At 38.9% G+C, this 24058-nt stretch overlaps 2 protein-coding genes across 2 annotated transcripts in view; one reads left to right on the forward strand and one right to left on the reverse strand.

The window, feature by feature from the left end:
* On the forward strand, positions 1-17407 carry LOC120633024 (nucleoporin SEH1). The gene is made up of 9 exons (XM_039903056.1): positions 1-193; positions 582-738; positions 1595-1748; positions 2698-2805; positions 3427-3540; positions 5209-5367; positions 7026-7186; positions 8235-8382; positions 16953-17407. The coding sequence occupies exons 1-8, from the start codon at positions 59-61 to the stop codon at positions 8375-8377; spliced, it is 1131 nt and encodes a 376-aa protein (XP_039758990.1). The 5' UTR covers positions 1-58; the 3' UTR covers positions 8378-8382; positions 16953-17407.
* Positions 8924-24058, reverse strand: part of LOC120633025 (serine/threonine-protein kinase MARK2-like) — a 22816-nt gene continuing 7681 nt past the window's right edge. Inside the window, exons 8-15 of the mRNA XM_039903057.1 lie at positions 16332-16483; positions 15396-15622; positions 14396-14501; positions 13340-13501; positions 11761-11960; positions 10233-10316; positions 9597-9657; positions 8924-9246 (exon numbers count right to left, since the gene is read on the reverse strand). Of these exons, the coding sequence (XP_039758991.1) occupies positions 9175-9246; positions 9597-9657; positions 10233-10316; positions 11761-11960; positions 13340-13501; positions 14396-14501; positions 15396-15622; positions 16332-16483 (1064 nt within the window). The 3' untranslated portion in view covers positions 8924-9174. The remainder of the gene's footprint in view (positions 9247-9596; positions 9658-10232; positions 10317-11760; positions 11961-13339; positions 13502-14395; positions 14502-15395; positions 15623-16331; positions 16484-24058) is intronic.

The following is a 24058-nucleotide window of genomic DNA, read 5'->3' on the forward strand; positions in this document are numbered from 1 at the left end:
TCGTATTACTCGCTTTGCAGGCGGTTTCATACATTGTCGTTTTAATTAAGGCGTAAATATGAGTGAATTATCATCAACAAACCTATTTGAATCCCAAACAATTATCGCTGATCACAAAGACCTTATCCACGATGTGGCTTACGACTTCTACGGCGAAAGAATGGCCACTTGTTCTAGTGATCAGTATGTTAAGGTAGGTTAAGCTTTCAGTCGTTCAAACCATGTTTTGGCTAACAATTTAGGAACGTTTATCTAGTCTGGTCAGTTCGGCTGTTTGGTGGAGCGATCAGGCCAGACTAGTTAGTTCAAAATAGTGGCAATGTGATAACTACCAATGCACTGTTTTCCAACACCACATTTATTGTTTAGCGATTTGATTTGAATAAGTAAGTGTATGTGTACACCCCTCAATTACCAGGAAACCTTCATGCCCCAGAGTTCTCCATACTGTTTTAAGATTGGGAAGTCTCTTGCGCTTGGCTACCCTAAACCATTCTCATCCTGAGAGGAGACCAGTGCCCTGTACTGAGCCAGTAATGGGTTATTAGTGAAATTAATGATCACCAAATTCTTAATGTCAGGTGTGGGATGCCGATGGACAGGATGGTTGGAGGCTCACAGCTAGCTGGAAAGCGCATCATGGCTCAGTATGGAAGGTGACATGGGCACATCCTGAGTTTGGCCAAGTCCTTGCCACTTGTTCCTTTGATAGAACTGCCGCAATTTGGGAGGAAGTTGGTAAGTTTACAAAAACATTATTATGCTTAGTATTAATGGCCTGTGCTTAGGCAGGAGACACAAATATATCCTCTGATTTTATACCCCAATAAGTGATAAAATTAACGTTTCCCCTGCCAAAGCACGGAAACAGGGAATATGTGGATATTATTCCCACATTTGAGGCAATGCTTGGAGTGTTGATAATAATATGGGAAAGGTTAAATATTTTATCCTTATCAAGCAGAACAAATTGTCTCCTGCCCATACTAGCTGAGCTGATGCAAAAGAAGTGGGCTTTGCTATTTTTATTCAATTACCTAAGTTACAAAGATATTTAAGCCCAATGATAAAAAGCAATTTGTCAGGGCCAGTGTCTCTGCTGTTGTGTAATTTATATACCTTGTGATAACAACATACAAGTGTATATTGGGAGATACTCTTGGCATAAGCATGTTTAGGAAACACTTTAATCCTTCTGATCCTACATTGGGCATTTTCAGTTTAATTTTGCACAATAAAATAAGTCAATTGCCCCAGCAACTGTGTGGATCTGATTTGATTTTTGCATTTGTGGCCATACTTAAGGGTGGTTTTCTCATCATGGTTTCCATTCAAGGAGACGTTTGCACTAAGAGTTTTTTATCCATCTAAGACAAGCTACTTGTCTTGCTTTATCTGCAACTTTGCTTTGATCTCTACCAGCAATGGCATGAGACTTTTTTATGGCTTATAAATGCCATATACAGTCAAGTTTTCTTACATTTCTAAACATTGTTATACTAAAAAGTAAAAAAAGATTGTTTACATAAGATGACGAGAAGTTTGAAAAATTGAGTTCTTAGTTGGGCCCTTCATAAGCTGTTGCATCCTCTAGGAGACACAACTGCATCTGGGTCAGAGAAGGGTCTCCGCACATGGGTAAAGAGGTCCAATCTCGTGGACTCCAGAACTTCAGTCACAGATGTCAAGTTTGGTCCTAAACATTTAGGGCTACTTCTTGTCACATGTTCTGCTGATGGTATTATAAGGTAAATTCCTTTTCTTTGTTTCTTTTTTTTTATTGTACTACAAGTTAGCCCTTGACTGCAATCCCACCTGCTGGTAAGTGATGATGCCGTCTAAGATGGCAATGGGCTAACCTGTTTAAGGGTATGGCAGTTATATTAAATCCATAACCCCCAATCAGTTTTTTTCACGACATTGTACTGGAACACTGAATTGCTTAGCGACACGTTTTTGTCTGTAGAGTGGTAACTAGCCACGCTCAAATTCTCACACCAAACAAACTTGATAGTCTTGTATTTTTTAGGGAGCATTTAAATTTCAAATAAATTACAAAACATAGCTTAAACTTGAAACTCCCCAGCCCTCTTAAAATATGAAACCTACCTACAATACATCCATTTTTATTTTTTTGTATTATATGCATTTCCGTACCAATCATTTCATTGTGGGTTTATATACTTGCTTTGCTTGCACAATGAACTATACTATACTAGAAAATAATAAAATTTTATTATAAAAAACCAGAAAATATTATTTAAGGCACTCTGTAAATTCCACAACTACTCCACAATTAAATCATCTTACTCACATCCTGGGGTAGCTGGAAGAGATCTCTTAGAGAGATAAGCTTTCCTTTGTACACTTCATGTGTTATGTTCACAACTACAATTTATGGCACATAAAGATTAAATAAATAAATGGTTTTTTTGGAGATGAATTATTTGGGATTTTTATCCAACATGGATATGACAGCCCCATGATCGATTAAATAACTTAGATAACAAAACTTAATTATTAAAAAAGTTTCTGTAAAAAAGTTTTCTAAAAAAGTTTTTAAACTGTATTTCAAAATGGTAAATTATTCACTGTACTATGGAAATCATTCTCATTTAACACAATAACTATTTCAAACTGTATTTCCAAAAAGGTTATAATAATTTTGATCTGCTCTACTGTTTTTAATTTTTTTAGGATATATGAAGCACCAGATGTAATGAATTTAGCTCAATGGACTCTCCAACATGAAATACCCACTAAAGTGTCAATCAGTTGTCTATCGTGGAATCCTTCTTTATCAAGGTATGATTATATGTATTATATCAAAGAGTGAAGTGTGGTGACGGCAGATCTGAATCCAGCTGTCACCATCCTCCTCATCCCGGATGTTGTACGAGGAGCCCGAAGGGAATATAATGGAAATGGGCTGTAGCATCATCTGTGCTACTGGTACTGTTATCACCAAACCGTTTGCCTAGTGTGGTGATTATAGCAAACCCTTTTGTTGGAAGAGGTCTTTAGCCCAGATAGTACAGTTAAAGGCTATTGGTATAAAACAGTATAACAAGTCTCAAAGCTGAAGTGGAAATGGGCGGGGATCATGTCTCGGAGTACCGATGGACGTTGGGGATCCAAGGTGGTGGAATGGCTACCACGCACGGGTAAACGCAGCGTTGGTCGGTCCCCAATGAGGTGGACAGACGACATCAAACGAGTCGCCGGGAGCCGCTGGAAACAAGCGACCGAGGTCCGTGGATTTGGGAACCAAAACTTAAAAGGACACGTATATACATACAAAGTATAACTTGTCACGTTTATTTACCATTTCCGAAGCATCTATTTGTGGCAAATGCACATCCTGTGCCATACAAAATCTAATAGAAACAGTATGTTAGTTTTAATCCTTGTTCCATTCTATTCCAGGAGTAACTCAAACCCGCCCATGTTGGCGGTTGGAAGCGACGAACCCAACATAGCAAGCGCTACGGGCACGCAGAGCGACAAAGTAGCTTGCAATGAAAAGGTCTTTATTTATGAGTAAGTTCTGTGTAGAACTCAGCGATATTATTTATTTATTGCATACATATATTAATAGCACACAATACTGAAAGTATAGGCGTAGGCATATGAACATGAAGTGCGGTCAGGGCGTTGCAACATTGTCGAAATTATTTCGAGATTATTAGCAGGGTTTTTAACTAAAGAAATTTCGTGTACGTCAGGAAAAAGAAAAATAAACCTGTTACATTTGTTGTTTGTAAAAATGCATCAAACTGCCAATCCTGACTCAGAAGACTAGAATGACGCTTTGTGCAACTCTGCACTGATTGATGAATTATCTAGACGCGACCATCTTAAAATCGCCACACTGATGGTGCCTTAACTAGGTCCTCACTGTTTGCAAAGATTGGGTATATCAGTCATATAAGGGCACACGAAACCCTTTTAACAATGCAACAGTTAACCGTAGCCGAAACATTAAATATATATAAATAAATAAAATAAATAAATATATTACGACAGTACACACATCGCCATCTAGTCGTAGCTTGTGTTATGGGTACTAAGATAACTGATGGATATTTTTTATGAATAATATACATGAATACTTATAATATATAGATAAACACCCAGACACTGAAAAACATTAATGTTCATCACACAAATCTTGTCCAGTTGTGGGAATCGAACCCACGGCCTTTGACTCAGAAAGCAGGGTCGCTGCCCAATGCGCCAATCGGCCGTCGTATATATATATTTATCTATATAATTATATATATATATATATATAATTATATATATATATATATATATATATATATAATTCCTAGCCGTTTCTGCAAATATAAGATCATTATTAATATACATATACATATATACAACGTGTAAATGAAAACCGAAATAATATTTATTTATTTATTAATACTTAAGAGGCTTTAGAGGTACATTATATACTGTCTCTGAGACTTATGTATGAAACTGAAACGCTAATAGTTTTTGAGTCAAGCATTGCCATACTTTTAACTGAATGAAATCAGATACAGCCCTAACATCACATGCAAAAGTAAAATCATAGGTACGCGTCGCGTAGCGTAGGTACTATGCACGTGTCGGTGTTATACCTTCAATAGGGTTGCCATAAGTAAACATTGAGAATGTTTTGATTTAATATTCATACAGGGTGATTCCTTATGAAATGTACTTATGCACTCTTCAACAGTATTTCGTAATTACGTTACACGTTGTATATATAATATCCTTACCCGTCAAATATAGATATTAGATATTTGCCGAGGAACATATTATCATTAAAATGTGTTCCATAATAAAATTAGTTACGGCCGATTGGCGCAGTTTGCAGCGACCCTGCTTTCTGAGACCAAGGCCGTGGGTTCGATTTCCACAACAGGAAATTGTTTGTGTGATGAGCATGAATGTTTTCAGTGTCTGGGTTATATGTATATTATTCATAAAAATATTCATCAGCTATCTCAGTACCCATAACACAAGCTACACTTACTTTGGGGCTAGATGGCGATGTGTGCGTTGTCGTAGTATATAAATTATTTATAAATTTATTATTTATTGTAGGGATAACCAAATTGCACTGTCCTACTTGCGTGCAGCGGTTCTCTTTGACTCTTTTGAAATAATTTTAAGATGAGTGTTGACAAAATATTAAATTTTATGACTTGGTAAATGTAGATACAGTGAATCGTCAAGACGTTGGACCAGAACAGAGTGTCTCTCTTCCGTGGTGGAACCTGTCAATGACTTGGCCTTTGCACCCAACCTGGGACGCTCCTTCCATCTCCTTGCAGTGGCCACCAAAGATGTGAGGATCATCAAAATTGAACCTTTGCCGTGAGTTACTCTTTGTTTACTTTTGATAAGATAATGGCTAGGAGGTATCTATGCAACATGTAGAGTCTTATAAAAGACGAATGAAGTGTATCGAAAATGCACCTGTAATGAACATGAGCTGTGTATCTCTAAAAATAAATATATTTTTTAATTATTTCCTCATAACTATATATTTTTTTATTTTTATTTTATTATTTATTAACTATATATTGCTTGAATAAAAATTACGAGCACATCTGTTAAAATGCTAAGCAATTTAATAAAATATCTGGCATAGATCAATATAATTAAAGTTATCCAAAGTTTAATTATTTACCCACTTTATATAATTACTGTAACACTTTCTTTTTTTATTACACTCCTTTTTACAAAGGCCTCTCCCAGGACAGGTTTTTATAAATATATTTAAAAGTGTTGAAATTTGATGAAATATTATTTAACATGCTGTGCGGTGATGGCAAAATGGACTTCTGTTCTCACCACCTAGTCAATTAATAAATAGTAAAGGAATTTAACGGGGAACAGCAAACTCTGTGTTACTACTGGTATGGAATGGAATTTTAGGCAACCTTCCCGTAAGGAGAGGCCTTAGATCCAGCAGTGGACAGTTTCAGTACATATATATATATAGTGGGCCGGTTGAGTTGGTATGATGAATCATCTTCAATATATATATATAAACTAGTAGCTGTTGCCCGCGACTTCGTCTGTGTTTAATTTTGTTTTTTGATGTGGCATTCAATTTAGTTGTAGTTCTAAAAAAATTTAAGTAGTTAGTATCGCTAAGCCTTAAATGAGGGGTTTGCTGAGGAGTTTTCTATCTACAACCGAAGTTTAGGCAAAATGAAACACATTATAACTTTTATAGTACAAAAATAATTATTTAAATCGGTTATAATTTGTCGGAGTTATGGTGTAAAATCGTCAAACAATTTCATCCCCTCTCCCAAAGGAAGCGAGCTTAGTGTCGGGATAAAAAGTATTCTATATTAATTCTAACACTTCCAAGAATATGTGTACAAGTTTCATGAGGATTGGTTAAGTAGTTTTTGCGTGAAAGCGTAACAAACAAACTTACATTGACATTTATAATATTAGTAGGGATAACAGTCTATTGATAATTCATCATACGAACCCTACCAGCCCACTTCAGGGCACGGGCCTCCCACAGTGAGAAGGTTTAGACAGTGGACTTTACACCTTACGGCCTTTGAGAACTTTCTGGAGAACTCTCAGGCATGCAGATTTCCTCACAATGTTTTCCTTCAACGTTGAAGCAAGTGATATTTTAATCGCACATAACTTTGATAAGTTAGAATTGCGTTCAAAGTCAAAGTCAAAAATATCTTTATTCAAGTAGGCCCATAGGTGGCACTTTTGATGCGTACATAATAATTACACGGTAGTGAGATGATGGCGATAACCACATTCGTAAACTTAAAACTAAAGCTACGAGGGTTCCAAACGCGTCCTGGTCTAAGAAGAAGCCCACAACGAACTTAGCCGGGTGTTTTTTTTTGTTATCACCATCTCACAATGTCATTTTAAAATATTAGTTCTGGGATTCGAACTTCGCCTCCTGAAAGTGAAGCCGAAGTCCAAACTAGGCTATGACCGCTTCATTGATGAGTACATAGAACATAATTGTTGGTATGCAGCGAGACGTCTAGTACATCAAACGGCGGCACGGTGCGGTTCAAGTCGGAGGTGATGGCCGCGTTCGAGGACCACTGCTCGTGCGTGTGGCGCGTCTCGTGGAACGTCACCGGCACACTGCTCGCGTCCTCGGGCGATGACTGCTGCGTGCGCTTGTGGAAGAGTGAGTATCCAGCGGGGTTAGTGGGAGCTCTGAGTGCCTAGTGTGAGGTTGGTATTTAATTGATCGCCAGAAAGTTAATCACGATTTGTATGGAAGCGAGAAGCGCCATCTAGTGACAATACTGGGAAACAGTAGTGTCCTTAGTGCCTAGTGTGAGGTTTGTATCTATTCGATCGCCAGAAAGTTAACTACGTATTGTATGGAAGCGAAGAAACGCCATCTAGTTACAATACAGGGAAACAGTAGTGTCCTCAGGCGAAAACTGCTGTGTGCGCTTATGGTAGAAGTGTAAATGGGAGCCCCGAGTGCCTAGTGTGAGGTTTGTATCTATTCGATCGCCAGAAATTTAACTACGATTTGTATGGAAGCGAGAAGCGCCATCTAGTGACAATACTGGGAAACAATAGTGTCCTTTGGCGACGACTGTTGCGCGCGCTTGGGGAAGAAGCAGTATCCAGCGGTGTTAATGGGAGCCTTATTATATATAATATGTATATATAATGAGTTAAAAAAAGACTAATTCGCTATTGTTGTGGGGAGTGAGTTGTGAAAAAATATATAATCCGCCATTTTGTAGCGCCGGACATCTTGGAACGATATTCATCAAACATCCCCCACTTATTCACCTTTCAAACAAAATAAAATCATGATCGGTATGAATATAGAGCTACGATGCCGAAACCACACAAACACACAGACTTGTTAAACGTATAACGTAATTTTTCTTTAGGGGTTAAAAAAACATAATAGTATATTGTTAACATAATAGTTTGACGGCCGATTGGCGCAGTGGGCAGCGACCTGCTTTCTGAGTCCAAGACCGTGGGTTCGATTCCCACAACTGGACAATATTTGTGTGATGAACATGAATGTTTTTCAGTGTCTAGGCATTTATCTATATATTATAAGTATTTATGTATATTATTCATCAGTTATCTTAGTACCCATAACACAAGCTATGCTTACTTTGGGACAAGATGGCGATGTGTGTATCGTCGTAGTATATTTATTTATTTATTTATTTATTATTTATATATCTTATTTCCAGTGCAATACATGAACCAGTGGAAGTGCGTGGCGGTGTTCAAGAGCGACTCCACGGCCGGCGAGTCAGCCGCACCTCAGCGGGCACACACCACGTACACGCGGCTGGCGGCCATGGCCAACCCCGCGCACATGCCGTACCACTGACGTCGGTGAGCGCATGACCTTTAGCTACCACTACCACAACAGTAACTTAGAGGAAAATGCAACTTATGTTCGCGGTTTTAAAGCTCATATTTGAGAACAATGAGGATAATTCTCCCAGCGATCTTTATGCATAAAAAAAGCAGTAGTATAGAACTTGCGACTCTAGGAATTAGGTAAATTAGATTTATTTTACTTTCACGCAATAGTGCGTAAATAAACATAACTGACTCTGCTCGTCCGTTAATCTACGAACTAAGCGCTTTATCCTCTAAGCTACGGTTCTCATACCGCCATTTTATCAGCCTTATAGCGACGGGTAAAAAGGCATATATATATTTATTTCGTCATTGGCGGTATGAGAACCGTAGCTTAAGTGGTAAAGCGTTCAGGCAGAGATTGTTTATTTATTGTTGAGTCGCAGGTTCAAATCCTGTCTGTTCCGAAATTTGACATATCCTACAAATATAGGTAAATAAATACTGATAAATAATATATAAAACACTTTTAATATTAGTTTCATAGACACTCGTATGTTATATGCTGCGTTTGTATTACATGTTCTTCAGTACTTTCATGCGATATAAAAAGATTCGTAAATAACTTGATGATATTTTGTAAAAAAATAATAGTAATATTATGATAACAAAACAGTCGACAAATGAGCCTCGGGCAATTCAGTGGAATAATTTTATTCGCTTAAAATTAACAAGTGGGCTCAAAGAATTTAAACATGTATATACTTAAAAAAAATAAGCTCTTCGAAAATGGTTATATTTAGTTGTGAAAGTTGATGATGATCATTTCAACGGCGTCCGCCGCATCCTTTGCAAGTGCACCTCGCGGGTAGATCTGGTGGTGTACCATCCGACCTGGAAACATATATATTTTCTCTCTGGCAATCGTGGCCTATACGCTTTACCACTAAGCTACCGTAGCTTAGTGTTGTCTCACACCGCCGATACTGAAATGAATATATGCCCTTTTTTTCAGTACAATAGCAACTGTAGGGCCATTTAGTAGGGAACATGGTAGATTACAAGCTCAACTATAAAGAAGGGTCAAATGCCAACGGAAACTAATGCCAACCGTCATACATAGGAAGGTTGCGTTTTTCGGTCACCAACGAAGTTCTTGGCACTCTTAAACTAAAGATCGTGGACTAAGAATATACAAACGCTCAACACGGCCAAAAGATGCTATATAAAATCTAAATGCTTACCGGCATCGCCCTTTCACTCTTGCAATGACTGTTCGATGAGGAATGAGGACTCGCGATGTTACTAGGAAAAAATAATAATTGGATAACATAACACATTAATGAATAAATAGAGGTACAAAATGTTTACCGCACTCTGGGTTTCTGTTCAGATAAACTAACGTTAATCTTCAAACGACGTCAAACGTCTTTTATCCGGTATTTAGAAAATCAAATTTTGCGGTTTGGCATCGCACTACTATTTTGGCTACTCAACTTTCACAATAATTGTGAGGCGTCTTGGAAAATTAGAAAAAATAGTTTTTTAAAATTTTTGAGCATTCCTTATCAAACACTCTAAAACATCAACATTTAACAGCTCCTAAAACAAATAAATAAAAAACAAAAAATAGAGGCTCGATGGACCTAGAGTCCCCGAATAGTAAAACACGGCGCTATTAAAACACTGAACGTAAGGAAATATCAAATCCCTATAAAATACCATACGACCATCTTTTAGAAGTAAATTTAATATATATTTAGAAACTATAAAGAACTAAGAAGAAGAAGAATTTAAGCTACCGACAGTGCTTAACTATAGAGCTAAATGAGCGGCATAGTCGAGTTGGCGACAAAGCTCTTTAAAAAATGTATAGTTACCCCAAAGAAGCTCGCTTTATTGTAGTCGCGTTGCTTTGTAGCAGAATACGGGCAGACGTTGTGGCAGACACTCCGGTACGCCAACTGACAAGAAAAGCATCTGAAAAGTTATCTAGATTGGCAGTTGTAAAAGAAATGTTGCCCGTGGAAATGGAAGGCACTGTTTAGTTTAATTTAGAGATATATTTATAACAGCTATTCAAATGTATAAAACCTCAGACCTCCCATAATACTTTCTCCACGCCTCCCCGCAGGATGATTACGTATCTCGCGACAGGCGTTAATCTTGCAATCACTGCTGTCAAACGTCACTTTTCCATACAATAAATAAACAAAAGTGACGTGAGACGCTTGTCGCGAGTTACGTAAGCGGTCTGTTGAGGATTCCTATCTGGCTCGTCCAGATTGGCTTTCCTCACTAGCTTGTTGCACCGCTAAGTGCCATTTACTGCGGAGTTGGTAAGTTGCCGATGTTAAGTAACCTGGCCTCTATATATTCTCTTAGGTAACAAGTATTTTCGGTACGACATCTCCAGCCCTCCTATTTTGGTCTCGCCTCGGCTCCACCGGCCTGTTGAGGCAGCTGTTCCTAGGCGGCTCGTCCAGGTTCGCTGTCCTCACCAGCTTGTTGCACCGCTAAATGTCAGTTACTTCTGTTAAGGAACGTTCGCCGATGCCGAGTAGCGTGGCCTCTAGACATTTTCCTATGCAAATACTAATCTCGGTAGGCCATCCCTGACCGTAGTTACGAGTACGTTGATCTGTAGAGACAGCTGTTAGACAGCGGCTAGGTAAGGCAGTCACCTATGTAACAACTAACCTCGGTAGGCTATTCCTGACCGTAGCTGTGCTGGCCTGCAAAGGCAATTGTTCCTAAGTTAGACAGTTACTTATATAAAAATTAACCACTGTAGGTTATCCCTGACCATAGCTACGCTGGACTGTAAAGGCAGTTGTTCCTAGGTTTAGACAGTTACTTATGTAACAATTAACCACTGTAGGTTATCCCTGACTATAGCTACGCTGGACTGTAAAGGCAGTTATTCCTAGGTTTAGACAGTTACTTATGTAACAATTAACCACTGTAGGTTATCCCTGACCATAGCTACGTTGGCACGTTGGCCTCTCGTCGATCTATCTACATAAAGCTGTTACTAGATTAGAAAGTCTCCTATGTAACGACCAAACACGGCAGGCCATTCCTGATCGTGCTACGCTGGCATGTAAAGGCAGTTGTTCCTAGGTTAGACAGTTACTTATGTAACAATCAATCACGGTAGGCCATCCCTGGCCGTAGCTACGCTGGCTTTTACACGCAGCTGTTCCTAGGTTAGACAGTCACTTATGTAACAACTAACCTCGGTAGGCCATCCCTGACCGTAGCTACGCTGGCCTTCAGAGGCAGCTGTTCCTAGGTTAGTTACCTATGTAATAACCAATCTCTATAGGCAATCCATGACCGTAGCTACGCTGGCCTGTAGAGCTGTTCCTAGGTTAGACCGTCTCTTACTTAGTTAAGTAAGTTTACCTCGGTATACCATCTCCGGCCCTCCTATAATTCTCACGCCTCGCCTCCACCGGCCTGTTGTGGCAGCTGTTCTTAAGTGGTTCGTCCACGTTCGCTTTCCTCACTAGCTTACTTCGCCGCTTAGCGTCAGTCACTTCCGAGTTGGAATGTTCGTCAATACTGGGAAGCCTGGGGTCTAGGCAGTCTCCATTGTCGTAAACCTGTTTAACATTAAAATTCACTTCGAAAAAAAATCTTTTATTATTACTCACTCTCTCTCTTTATATTTATTACTAACTGTTACGCACGCCAAGTAATTAGTTTCATGTGCTAAATTTCGGTACTTTTATTTCATCATCATCATCATCATCACATCAACCGATAGACGTCCACTGCTGGACATAGGTCTTTTGTAGGGAGTTCCAAGTTCCACGATTCTGAGCCGCTTGGATCCAACGGCTACCTGCGACGCGCTTAATGTCGTCTGTCCACCTCGTTGGGGGTCGACCAACGCTGCGCTTACCAGTACGGGGCTGCCATTCCAGCACCTTGGGACCCCAACGTCCATCCTTTCTCCGAACTATGTGCCCGGCCCATTGCCACTTAAGCTTCGCGACTCGTTGAGCTATGTCGGTAACTTTGGTTCTTCTACGAATCTCCACATTTCTGATTCGATCGCGTAGAGATACTCCGAGCATAGCTCTCTCCATCGCCCGCTGAGTGACTCTAAGCCTTCTTATGAGGCCCATAGTTAACGACCATGTTTCAGAGCCATAGGTCATCACTGGCAACACGCACTGTTCGAAGACTTTCGTCTTCAGGCACTGAGGGATTTCTGACGAAAAGATGGCACGGAGTTTCCCGAACGCTGCCCATCCGAGTTGGATTCGGCGGTTCACCTCCTTCTCGAAATTGGACCTACCTAACTGGATCGTGTGTCCTAGGTATACGTATTCGTCAACAATTTCGAGTGCAGTGTTCTCAACGATTACTGGTTGAAGCGGAACATGAGCATTAGACATAATCTTCGTCTTGCTCATGTTCATTCGTAGGCCAACCTGTTGAGAAGCTCTGCTGAGGCCATCGAGCATCGTATTTAGGTCTCCCAGAGTCTCTGCCATTATGACTACATCGTCGGCAAACCGAAGTTGAGTGATGTACTCGCCGTTAATGTTGATGCCAAGTCCGTTCCATTCCAGAAGCTTAAAGACGTCCTCCAACGCAGCGGTAAATAGTTTCGGGGAGATAACATCTCCCTGTCGCACGCCTCGCTGCAATTGGATTGGTCTCGTAGTCTGATCCTGTATACGAACTGACATAGTGGCGTTTTTGTACAAACACTGCAACACTTGGATATACCGGTAGTCAATTCGGCATCTCTGCAGTGACCTAAACACAGCCCAAGTTTCCACCGAATCAAAGGCTTTTTCATAGTCCACAAACGCTAAGCAAAGTGGCCGGTTATACTCTTCAGTCTTCTGTATAACCTGCCGCAGCGTATGAATGTGGTCTATGGTACTAAAGCCCTTACGGAAACCGGCTTGTTCGGGAGGCTGGAAGTCATCAAAGCTTTAATTGTAATATGAAGCAATGAAAGTACCTTAAAAACTGGTTTGCTTAAACCGTATACGCTCAAGGGTCTGCTCGGAGGGACCCTCGGACTTTTCAGCGTGCTGTCACTCAGTACGCTCTTAGCTTCAGTGTTCTGCAGTGGGATGTACCGCTGCTGTATCGACTGCGTGTCGATTTTCTGCGTGACTATCTTCACATATATGGAAATATATATTCATTATTTAGAATCCCTATCTAGTAAGCGTTCCGGTACGTATGCGACATCGTGCGAATGCTTATTATAGGTGGAAGTGTGTTAATAAGTGTTACCACGAAAGAGTGTCCATTTTGTGGCTTAGATTTTGGGAGCGTGAAGATAACATTATGTATTTATACTTTTTTGGGCTTCGGCCGCTTTAAAGTCAAACTCAAAGTCAAAAGTCAAAGACTTTATTCAAGTAGGCCCATAGTTGGCACTTTTGATGCGTACATGAGAATTAAACCGTAGTGAACGGTAGTAAAGGCTTCGGCCATAGCAAGTTCCCACCCTACCTACAAAGAGGTGCCGCTAAGCGAGTTATATGATTTTTTTTTTTATGAAAGGAACGCTTCCTTTATAAAACACTGCCCAAAATTTTTAACATTTTCAATTTACCTCTAACCAGTACGGCTAGCATGCGTACCTCAAGATAATTATAAATAATAATAATAAATATACTACGACAATACACACATCGCCTTCTAGCCCCAAAGTAAGCGTAGCTTGTGTTATGGGTACTAAGATGACTGATGAATATTTTTATGAATTATATATAAATAAATACTTAGAAAATACATATAAACACCCAGACACTGAAAAACACTTAATGCTCATCACACAAACATTTTCCAGTTGTGGGAATCGAACCCACGGACTTGGACTCAGAAAGCAGGGACGCTGCCCACTGCGCCAGTCGGCCGTCAATTATCTCTACCTGTTACTCGTATTTTTCTATAGCGATTAGCGATTGACGAAATAATGTGTAATTATTTTTCCTCGCGGCGCGCATGCTATGGTATGCTACTGGTAGAACTACAACTGTGCTTAGGCTAATAAACGTCTTACCATTTTGGGTATCGTTGGCTTGGTGGGCTCCGGTATCCCGTCGTTCTGCCTTATCCGCGCCGAGATGTAGCTGTGGTGACTTGCGGCTGGGATGCTTACTCTGCTACTGGTATAAAATCGAATTGTTAAAAGTTTTTCAATATTTTTTTACATAGTCGAAACGAGTCGCCGCGAGCCGCATGGCGGACAAAATCCGCGGAATTTGTAACTCCTTAAAAATTATCCATGTCCAGCTGTGGGCGTCTAACCTTTTTTTATGTTGTTGATGACATTTCATTAGAAACAGCAGTATATTAAAATACTAAGTAGTCATTTGAATCCACCGAATCGCTTGTTAGTTATAAAAGTTTTGCTGTAAGTTCAGCGCGAAGTAAAAATTTACACTGCTGTGTGTAATGCGTGCTGAGTCTTTGAAGTAACCGACGATGCCTTAAGGCATGAGTCGACAGCGACTTAATTCTTGAATTCCGCTATGACATGCCCGCTCCCGCTTGCTCGCTCGTTTCATGAAAGTGAATCAACGTGGCGGAGGCGTCCTTTTTGTAATTGATTCGTCGGAGTACGCTAGCACCTGGAGGTAGCTTTAGAGGTTGTGCAAGCCGCCGATAATCTAAATTTACACAGACAAGACCGCACTTTATTTTGGCAACAAGCTCTTTGTTCTTGCTCGTTTTACCTAGGGATGGCAAGGTACTAGGTGAGGTTCGCACACCACAGCAGATCCGCCTCAATCCGGAGCCAACTGCATGTCTAGGTTCTATGGCGTTACTACAATTTACCTTGACGTCCCTAAGATAAGAATTTATAATATTAATATAAGAATTTATAATATAATATTATTCTGAAATAAAAGCTTGATAATATTAAATTGCTTTAAGTAAACCTCTGGCTTGGTGGCTCTAGACATTGTACGCGTCCGCAATGATCGAATTTAACATGGATGAATCGTAGAATCACGTTGTGCTCGCTCGCTTGTTTCACAAAATATAACCAATCCAACCTGGTGGAGGCGTCCTCCTCGTACTTGGCGCGGTATGCCGGCGGGGTGAGCGGGCGTGGCTCGAGCGCGCTGGACCACAGCAGCTCGGCGCCGGAGGACGCTTGCAACTGGTGCAGGTGGCTCTTGATGTTGTACATGCCGGCCACTGAGCCGAAGGGGTCCGCCTTGATGTGGGCCACCACGTCCATCACCGGCTGGCCACAACGCTCCGACAGTTCTCTGTATATCTGAAGGACCAAAAACTACCCATAACCAGCGGCGTCCACTAGATATTCTAGCAGAGTAGGTTACCGTTAGGAGTTTCGAAATCCCTGCATAATATTATGTTTAGCAGGGATTCTCACAATCTTAAGGATCACCAAATGGATAACAAATTAAACCACCGTAGAAATAATTTCATTTATTCCATCCCCAAAGCTAAGTATGTATGGTATTGAGTTATAAACTTGCACAGCGTCACATACAGAATCAGTTATATAGACTAGCCTGATATCTCGGGTAACCTTATAATCCTTTCGATCGAATGTTTAGTCGGTACTATACATTCGATCGAGAGGTATACAAGTACATCAGTGGTTCCTTACGCAAAGTGTCAAAATAAAGGTATTAGGCTCCGACAGCTGATTCCTGCATTCTAGTTTCTAGGATACCTTGGTTGGTCTTGGAATCGGTGGTGAGCGCCGGTTCGTCGATCTTTCTTGTGTACTCCACTTGCCTCCAACAGCTATTAAATTACTGCATTATAAGATGTGGAAAGATTGAACCTTTCTGTTGGTGTTGGGATCGAAGGCTAGCAGTAGGTGCGTCCTCATTTTCATGTCGGGCCGGTTGTTTCTGCGGTGTGTCGCTGCTTCCTCAATGTTCATGCGAAGCTCCACTTTAGGCTTCAAAAGCTGCTAAATTCCTGCATTTTACGATCTAGGAAAAGGGTGATACCTCTCTGTTGGTCTTGGGATCTAGGGCGACAAGTGGGTGTGTCTTCATCTTCATGCCGGGGCGTTTGATCCAGCGGTGTAGCGCCGCATCCTCGATCTTCATGCGAAGCTCCACTTTAGGCTCCAACAGCTGCTGGATGAATGTCTTGCATTCTAAAAGCAATCGCACACCCAATAATACATAGCTACCACGAACCGTGCCCAACACGTTCACAATCGTCCGTCAACTGCTGTATCCAAGCGGCTTCCTGAATCCACCTAGGATTTATAAAACATGCTGAAAGCATCTAGCCAGTACAACTTCAGCACATTGGCTGTTAAGCTGGAATAGTGTGCACATCAGCACCAAGGCAAATCTCATAGCCGGATGGCCCAGGCCATGAGGTAGATAATAAGGACTGACATAGAATAAGTAATTGTTACAAACACAAAAAATTCCTAACATAGTTTACTAAGTAAATAGTTACTAACAAAATAATTATATATTTCATTGCTTTATTTAGAATAGCACATAACTCCGAAAAGTTCGAAGTGGGGATCGAGCTCGCTCGTCTTGAAAGGCAAGCTTCCGGAAGCCTTACCCACTATGCTATCAGAGCTAACAAATCATTTTTTGTTCCAGGCTTCACCGGTTGGGCGAACCAACTTGCAGGGAAAGTGTCAAAATGTTTGTCAGCATAGACTGAAAAGATCATTGAATCCAAATGAACCGTGTAATGTGATACTTTCTTTTTAACTTGGTATTTCTAATCAGTTTTAAACACGTTAAAATTAGCGGGTTCTATCGTCAAATGAATTGTTTAATTTAAGTTATTAAGTACTCATCGTTCGCCTATAACTTAGACCTCGCGTTGAAGGCAAATGACCTTCACACACTATTTATTCAAGACCGACTCGACTCTAATTAAAATAATGAAATGTGAGCTTTATGTTACCATCTCTATTGTCAACACTTAATCGGCCCACTACAGAGCACGCGTCTCCTACCACAATGAGAAAGGGTTAAGGCCGTAGTCCACCACGCTGGCCCAGTGCGTATTGGTGGACTCCATACACCTTTGAGATTATGTAGATCTCTCAGGCATGCAGGTTTCCTTACGATGTTTTCCTTCACCGTTGAAGCAAGTGATATTTTAATTACTTAAAACGCACACAACTTAAAAAAATTAGAGGTGCTTGCTGGGATTCGAACTCGGCACCTGGAAAGTGAAATCGGAGCTCCTACCCAATGCGCTATCACCGCTTTGATGTGCTATATGTGAAGTAATTTAATTGTGAGCTGTGGGTTGTTGTTTAAATTAAAATATTTCTGATTAAAATTCAGTTAGTAAATTCATCAAGTCCTAAACCTAGTAAGTTAAGTGTAAGTAAGTTTAATGTAGAATATTTCATAATTGTGTTAAAATAAATTGCATTTTCGTAAATTTTTTTGTCGTTATTTTTAACCCGGGCTAAGATAGGCCAGGAGGGTTACAGGTTGGGATGGGAAAGTCTTGACGTAACTTAGATAACCATTGAAATCGCTGGCGAATCGTATAAGTATTGCATTTCTCGGGGTGCTCCAGCTTGAAAAGGTGTGCTAATTGCATAAACAACGAAAAACTGAAAAAAAATGCAAAAATCGCGTTTTTTTCCGGAAACAATCGCGTATATCTCGATAAATATGCATTTTAGAGAAAAAATGTATACTTATAAATTTGTTCGTTATGAAATTTCCTATAAGATAGAGTTTGTCCGATATCCATAAATTTGCAATTCTCGCTGCAAAATGCTCGAAAGTGCGAAAAAAGTAGGTCAAAAACAAGGTCATTTTAAATTGTTTATTGAACAATGAAAAAATTCTTCAATCACGCTATAAATTTCAAGAAAAGTACTTGGTTCCAATACAAATCGAACGCCGTAAGAGCGGTTACGATCGGGCTGATAGTTTTTGCATAATTCTATTGTTAATTAAGCTACCTTGAAAAAAAGACCTTTTTTAAAATTTTGTGCCAGGCTCAAAGTTATGAATCTTTTTTTGCGCCCCCGCTTTCACACCTTCTTGGACCCTTAAACTATCATACGCAATTGTTATCTTAACCATTTTTCAATTTTTAACAACTTTTTGAGCGGTTTTAAAAAGTTGAAAATTTTTGGCTTTTAAATAAATAAGCCTGTGAAGCGGGATTTGCGAGTGTGAAAAAATCGAAAGGTAGGGAAAAATAGTACTCGGAGAGACGCTTCTTTTAAAAAAAAAATCATCCAATTTGGTCCGTTAGATGTTGAGATATTACATTCCAAAGTTGGGAAGGGTTTGCGGCGTAACGGTTAATGATGTAACAATACATTTTATACCAATCGATACGTTTTTCCGAGATCTTTTCCTATGTGCTTTAAAAAATGACATAGGATGTGTGCATCACGCGCAAAAATTAGCATCAACATAATGTAGTGCGCGCTCGGAGGCGCGCTCGGGCCGGAAGTAGGAGGGGTGGGGATAGAGTGCGAAACTTGAAACGGGCGCTTCAAAATCGGCGCGCTCGCTTCAGGGTGACTTATCTCGGCTTCTACTGCACCGATTTTGACCATTTTTTTTTTAAACTGGGGTACAAGAAGGAGATAAATTCAATTTTCGTAGTTGCGTTTATCAATTTTTATAAATAAACAATCTGTATTCGATTTTCATAAACATGCATTTTTAAATGTTGCTAAAAATTAATGCTAATCGTGATATCATTATTGGGCACACATTGTACCTTGTAAAATAGTATTAAATTGAAAAATTTATGCGGAATAATGATATAAATTAATTTTATTGTTATTGAATTACTATAATACATTGAATAACAGAAGATAAGGTATAAATAATTGTAAAATATTGACATTTCCATTACATTTACATAAACTATAGTATTTATTTATTAAAAAATTGATTTATTACGTTAATTTTTGTTTTTTACACGTTTTTACACGGAATTTCGTCGTTGCTGTCTTCGTTGTCGGAAACGCAATCTTCATCTAACATATTTCTTTCTACATCGAATTGAACATCATTTTCCCTCTCATCGACATCGCTGCTATCTTCTATATCTATATTATCTAATACATTTTTTTCGCAATTTTTACATGTTTGACCGTGGCATCCTGCGCAATAATCGGAACATTGTAATCCGTGTTTGACACAGCTGCAAGATTTTGTGCAACCTTTAGTACATTTACAACTGATGTCCCGAAGTATATTGTCAGGGACTAGTAAGTCAGTTGTATATGTTGGTTGTAATTTATTATCTCTAACACTCCAACCCCACTGTGTCGGGTCTAACGAATTACCGAGCCATTGTTGCACTTGATAGTATGCCCTGAACGTATGTTGCTTTGCAGCTAATTCAGTTGGCGGAAGCATAGCTAAGTTAAAAGCTTTCTTCGTAGAGCTACTTTTAAAACATAAATATCTAAGTTCATTTAATTGTAAATTACAAGATTTCGTACCGCCATACATAGCTGCAATGATTTTTTTGCCAGCGTTTTCAATTTCTTCTGCAGTTGCATTTGTTTTATTAAAAATTAAAGCTTCTTCATTTAAGCTTGTATTTTTTTCTAATAATTTTATAATTTTAGCTTTGCCTTGTTTAAAAAAAGCAGATGTAGTATCACATCCAGTGAACGCGTGAATAAAAGCTACCAGATTTTTTACATTTTCGCCGATAAAAGATGTAGAATTGTAAAGCCTTTCAGCTGTTTTTCCTCTACTTGGTTTTAAAAAGTAAATTTTCTTATCTTCAGCTGCTCGTTGTGAAAAAATAACTAAAACATCTATATCTTCAGCTACAATAATAGCTGGCTTTTCGTCGGTTGCAACATTTATAGCGGTTTCAACAATTACAGTGTCAGCGTCTTCTCCAGCTTGTTTAGTGTGAAATCCCGCGGCTTCCAATTTTTCTCGTAAATATAAAATAAATCGATTTTTGTTGCGATCATTCGATAAAAACTTTTCTTGCGATGTTGTTGCGGTCATGGATAAATCAAATTGTATTTCTGCGCATAAATTTCTAGCCTGTCGACGTAATCGTTCTGCACCTTTTGTACTACTTTTTAAATTTTCAGGGTAACCATCAAATATAATAAAGCTATTAGCGGCGAAATATTTAGTTACATAAGTTACATATCGATCAAGAATAACTTCAAAAGTTTCTTTTTGTGGCCACACAACCTTATGCAACAAAAATCCTCCATCAATTACATGACAAGAATTATCTAACGATGGCTCTAAAGCAACCTGAATACAAGATATAAAAGATCTTGGACGAGTAGCTGCTATGATACAGTGAGCAATAGAAGTTACTTTAGTTTGATAATTTGAATCGGAAGTTTTGTTCTTGAGGATTATTTCGTCCAATAATACTTTTAAAGTTTCTGGTATATCGGAGTCCGCTTTTTCGAGAAAACAGTCTGGGGCAGGATACTGATTAGTATCATAAAATTTTGAGCGCATATCTTCTAGTATTATTTTTGCAGCTGTTTGAACTACTCTAAGACGCTCTAATTTTTCGTCACGGTTTTTGTTTTTATACCAATTTTCAGTTAAAATTTTACCACACGTGTTAGTGAATGATATAATAGGCCCTTCTTTAGAAGAATGTATGACAATCTCATCGCCAAATGTTTTAGTTAATTTTTTTTTCAAATATTGCATATCGGGCCACGTTTCCCCGTCGAAATTGGCAAGTATCGCTTTTAAACTAAATTGACATTCCATTTTTTTGGAAAGAATGTACTCACAAACAAATTTGGCAGCTTTAGATGCGTCTGTATCTAGACCTTGAGATGACTCTCTTCTTGTTATAAATAAATTTTTGTTGCACGCGTCATGATATCTTGCGCCGACAGCCGTTAAATCTCTGATACTACTTATTCTGTTAATAACTTCGATGCACATTCTATTGGAAGATTTTTTAAAATTTTCTATAAGATTGTCTCTAGTCGCATTTGTATGCACTAATCGAACAATTTTTCGCCTATTTGCAGGGTATTTTTTTTGTTTTTCAATAAAATCATCGGACGCATCTTCTCCGCATATGAAACACAGACTAGCAAAATTGAAACTTTCCGTAGAACGCGTGTCGTGCAAACTTTCATTCAAATGTCCTAATCTACGTAAGTAAGCTGCGATTTTAGTTTCATTAGTATAATTTTTTGAACAATTCTCGTGTATAGTTATAGAATTAGACTTTCTTAATGTTAAATATTTGTTATCCTGTCTTCTCAAACTTGCTTGAATGTAATTCTTCATGCCTTCCTTTGGAATCGTTCGTAAATTTTCATTCAAAATCTCGTCGCAGATAATGCAAATTTTATCCTCTTGCTCCATTGTTAAAATCTAAATGTTGCGATAAATTCGGTTAAGTAAATATGTGACTGTGTATGTAACGTAACTTAAATTATGTACTTACAGATTTTTAAATTTTCACTTGAAGAATTTACACTCAATACAATGTTGGATACTTTTCGGCTTCAAAACTCCTTACAGAACTCGATGTTGCACTATTGGGCACACTTTGAAAACTGACGACCTTCTTCGAATTTTTCTCTGCTCGGCCGTCCTCGGCTTGCTACCTGCGATCCTTTTGAAAAGAACCCCTAACGGTTCCTGCTGCCTATGTATACAAAGAGACTCGACAGCGGCAGCTCACACAGAAACACACACAATTATACACTTTGATTTGAAATATATATTTGTTTGTAGTTGTAGCCACAATAATACCTCGGCAACCGTTTAGTTGTTGCTTCGATGGATACTGCTTCCAAACTGACTTACGTATCGACGTATACGATATTTATACCACTGTCAGGGTAAGGCTAATTCAGGTGGCGAGGGGTGGGACAGGGGTGGGCCTAATGAGGGCCTGTCTAGACACCTCGAGACACTGTCCGTCTAAAGTCCATGTAGACACCTGGAGACTGTCTAGACACCGCATAATTTACTTTAATCTTGTGTCTTGGTGCATGGTTAATAGCTAAGATAATAAATTAAGGGATAAGGTCATTTAAAAGCAATTACGATTTACAATGCCAAAGGCAGGCACAAACTTGTACAGATTATCCGACGTGAGTAGATATTAGCGTAGACAGGAGAATAGTAGCAAACAATAAAAAAGTTTAAGCATGAAATTTTTCAATTTAATACTATTTTACAAGGTACAATGTGTGCCCAATAATGATATCACGATTAGCATTAATTTTTAGCAACATTTAAAAATGCATGTTTATGAAAATCGAATACAGATTGTTTATTTATAAAAATTGATAAACGCAACTACGAAAATTGAATTTATCTCCTTCTTGTACCCCAGTTTAAAAAAAAAATGGTCAAAATCGGTGCAGTAGAAGCCGAGATAAGTCACCCTGAAGCGAGCGCGCCGATTTTGAAGCGCCCGTTTCAAGTTTCGCACTCTATCCCCACCCCTCCTACTTCCGGCCCGAGCGCGCACTACATTATGTTTATGCTAATTTTTGCGCGTGATGCACACATCCTATGTCATTTTTTAAAGCACATAGGAAAAGATCTCGGAAAAACGTATCGATTGGTATAAAATTTATTGTTACATCATTAACCGTTACGCCGCAAACCCTTCCCAACTTTGGAATGTAATATCTCAACATCTAACGGACCAAATTGGATGATTTTTTTTTAAAAGAAGCGTCTCTCCGAGTACTATTTTTCCCTACCTTTCGATTTTTTCACACTCGCAAATCCCGCTTCACAGGCTTATTTATTTAAAAGCCAAAAATTTTCAACTTTTTAAAACCGCTCAAAAAGTTGTTAAAAATTGAAAAATGGTTAAGATAACAATTGCGTATGATAGTTTAAGGGTCCAAGAAGGTGTGAAAGCGGGGGCGCAAAAAAAGATTCATAACTTTGAGCCTGGCACAAAATTTTAAAAAAGGTCTTTTTTTCAAGGTAGCTTAATTAACAATAGAATTATGCAAAAACTATCAGCCCGATCGTAACCGCTCTTACGGCGTTCGATTTGTATTGGAACCAAGTACTTTTCTTGAAATTTATAGCGTGATTGAAGAATTTTTTCATTGTTCAATAAACAATTTAAAATGACCTTGTTTTTGACCTACTTTTTTCGCACTTTCGAGCATTTTGCAGCGAGAATTGCAAATTTATGGATATCGGACCAACTCTATCTTATAGGAAATTTCATAACGAACAAATTTATAAGTATACATTTTTTCTCTAAAATGCATATTTATCGAGATATACGCGATTGTTTCCGGAAAAAAACGCGATTTTTGCATTTTTTTTCAGTTTTTCGTTGTTTATGCAATTAGCACACCTTTTCAAGCTGGAGCACCCCGAGAAATGCAATACTTATACGATTCGCCAGCGATTTCAATGGTTATCTAAGTTACGTCAAGACTTTCCCATATCTGAAAGATTTTCCCGTAATTCTCCTGGCCTAAGAATAGTTTAACTAAAGGCGGTTAATGTCGTGTTATCGCTTTCGCACAATATACCTCTTTGATCAATATCGAAGAATTAAATAACATACGGCGTGCGTTCGCACCACGTGGACTACTGTACTAACAACGCAGGATTTCCTACTGCAGAGGGTAGGTCATTGAAATCTTTGTGCCAATTTATTTTTAGCACAAAGAAAATATCATCTTCATCATTTCAACCAATGGACGTCCACTGCTGGACATAGGTTATTTGTAGGGAGTTCCACAATCCACTGTCCT

Source organism: Pararge aegeria, chromosome 21 (assembly GCF_905163445.1).
Source record: "Pararge aegeria chromosome 21, ilParAegt1.1, whole genome shotgun sequence".
Classification (NCBI taxonomy): domain Eukaryota; kingdom Metazoa; phylum Arthropoda; class Insecta; order Lepidoptera; family Nymphalidae; genus Pararge; species Pararge aegeria.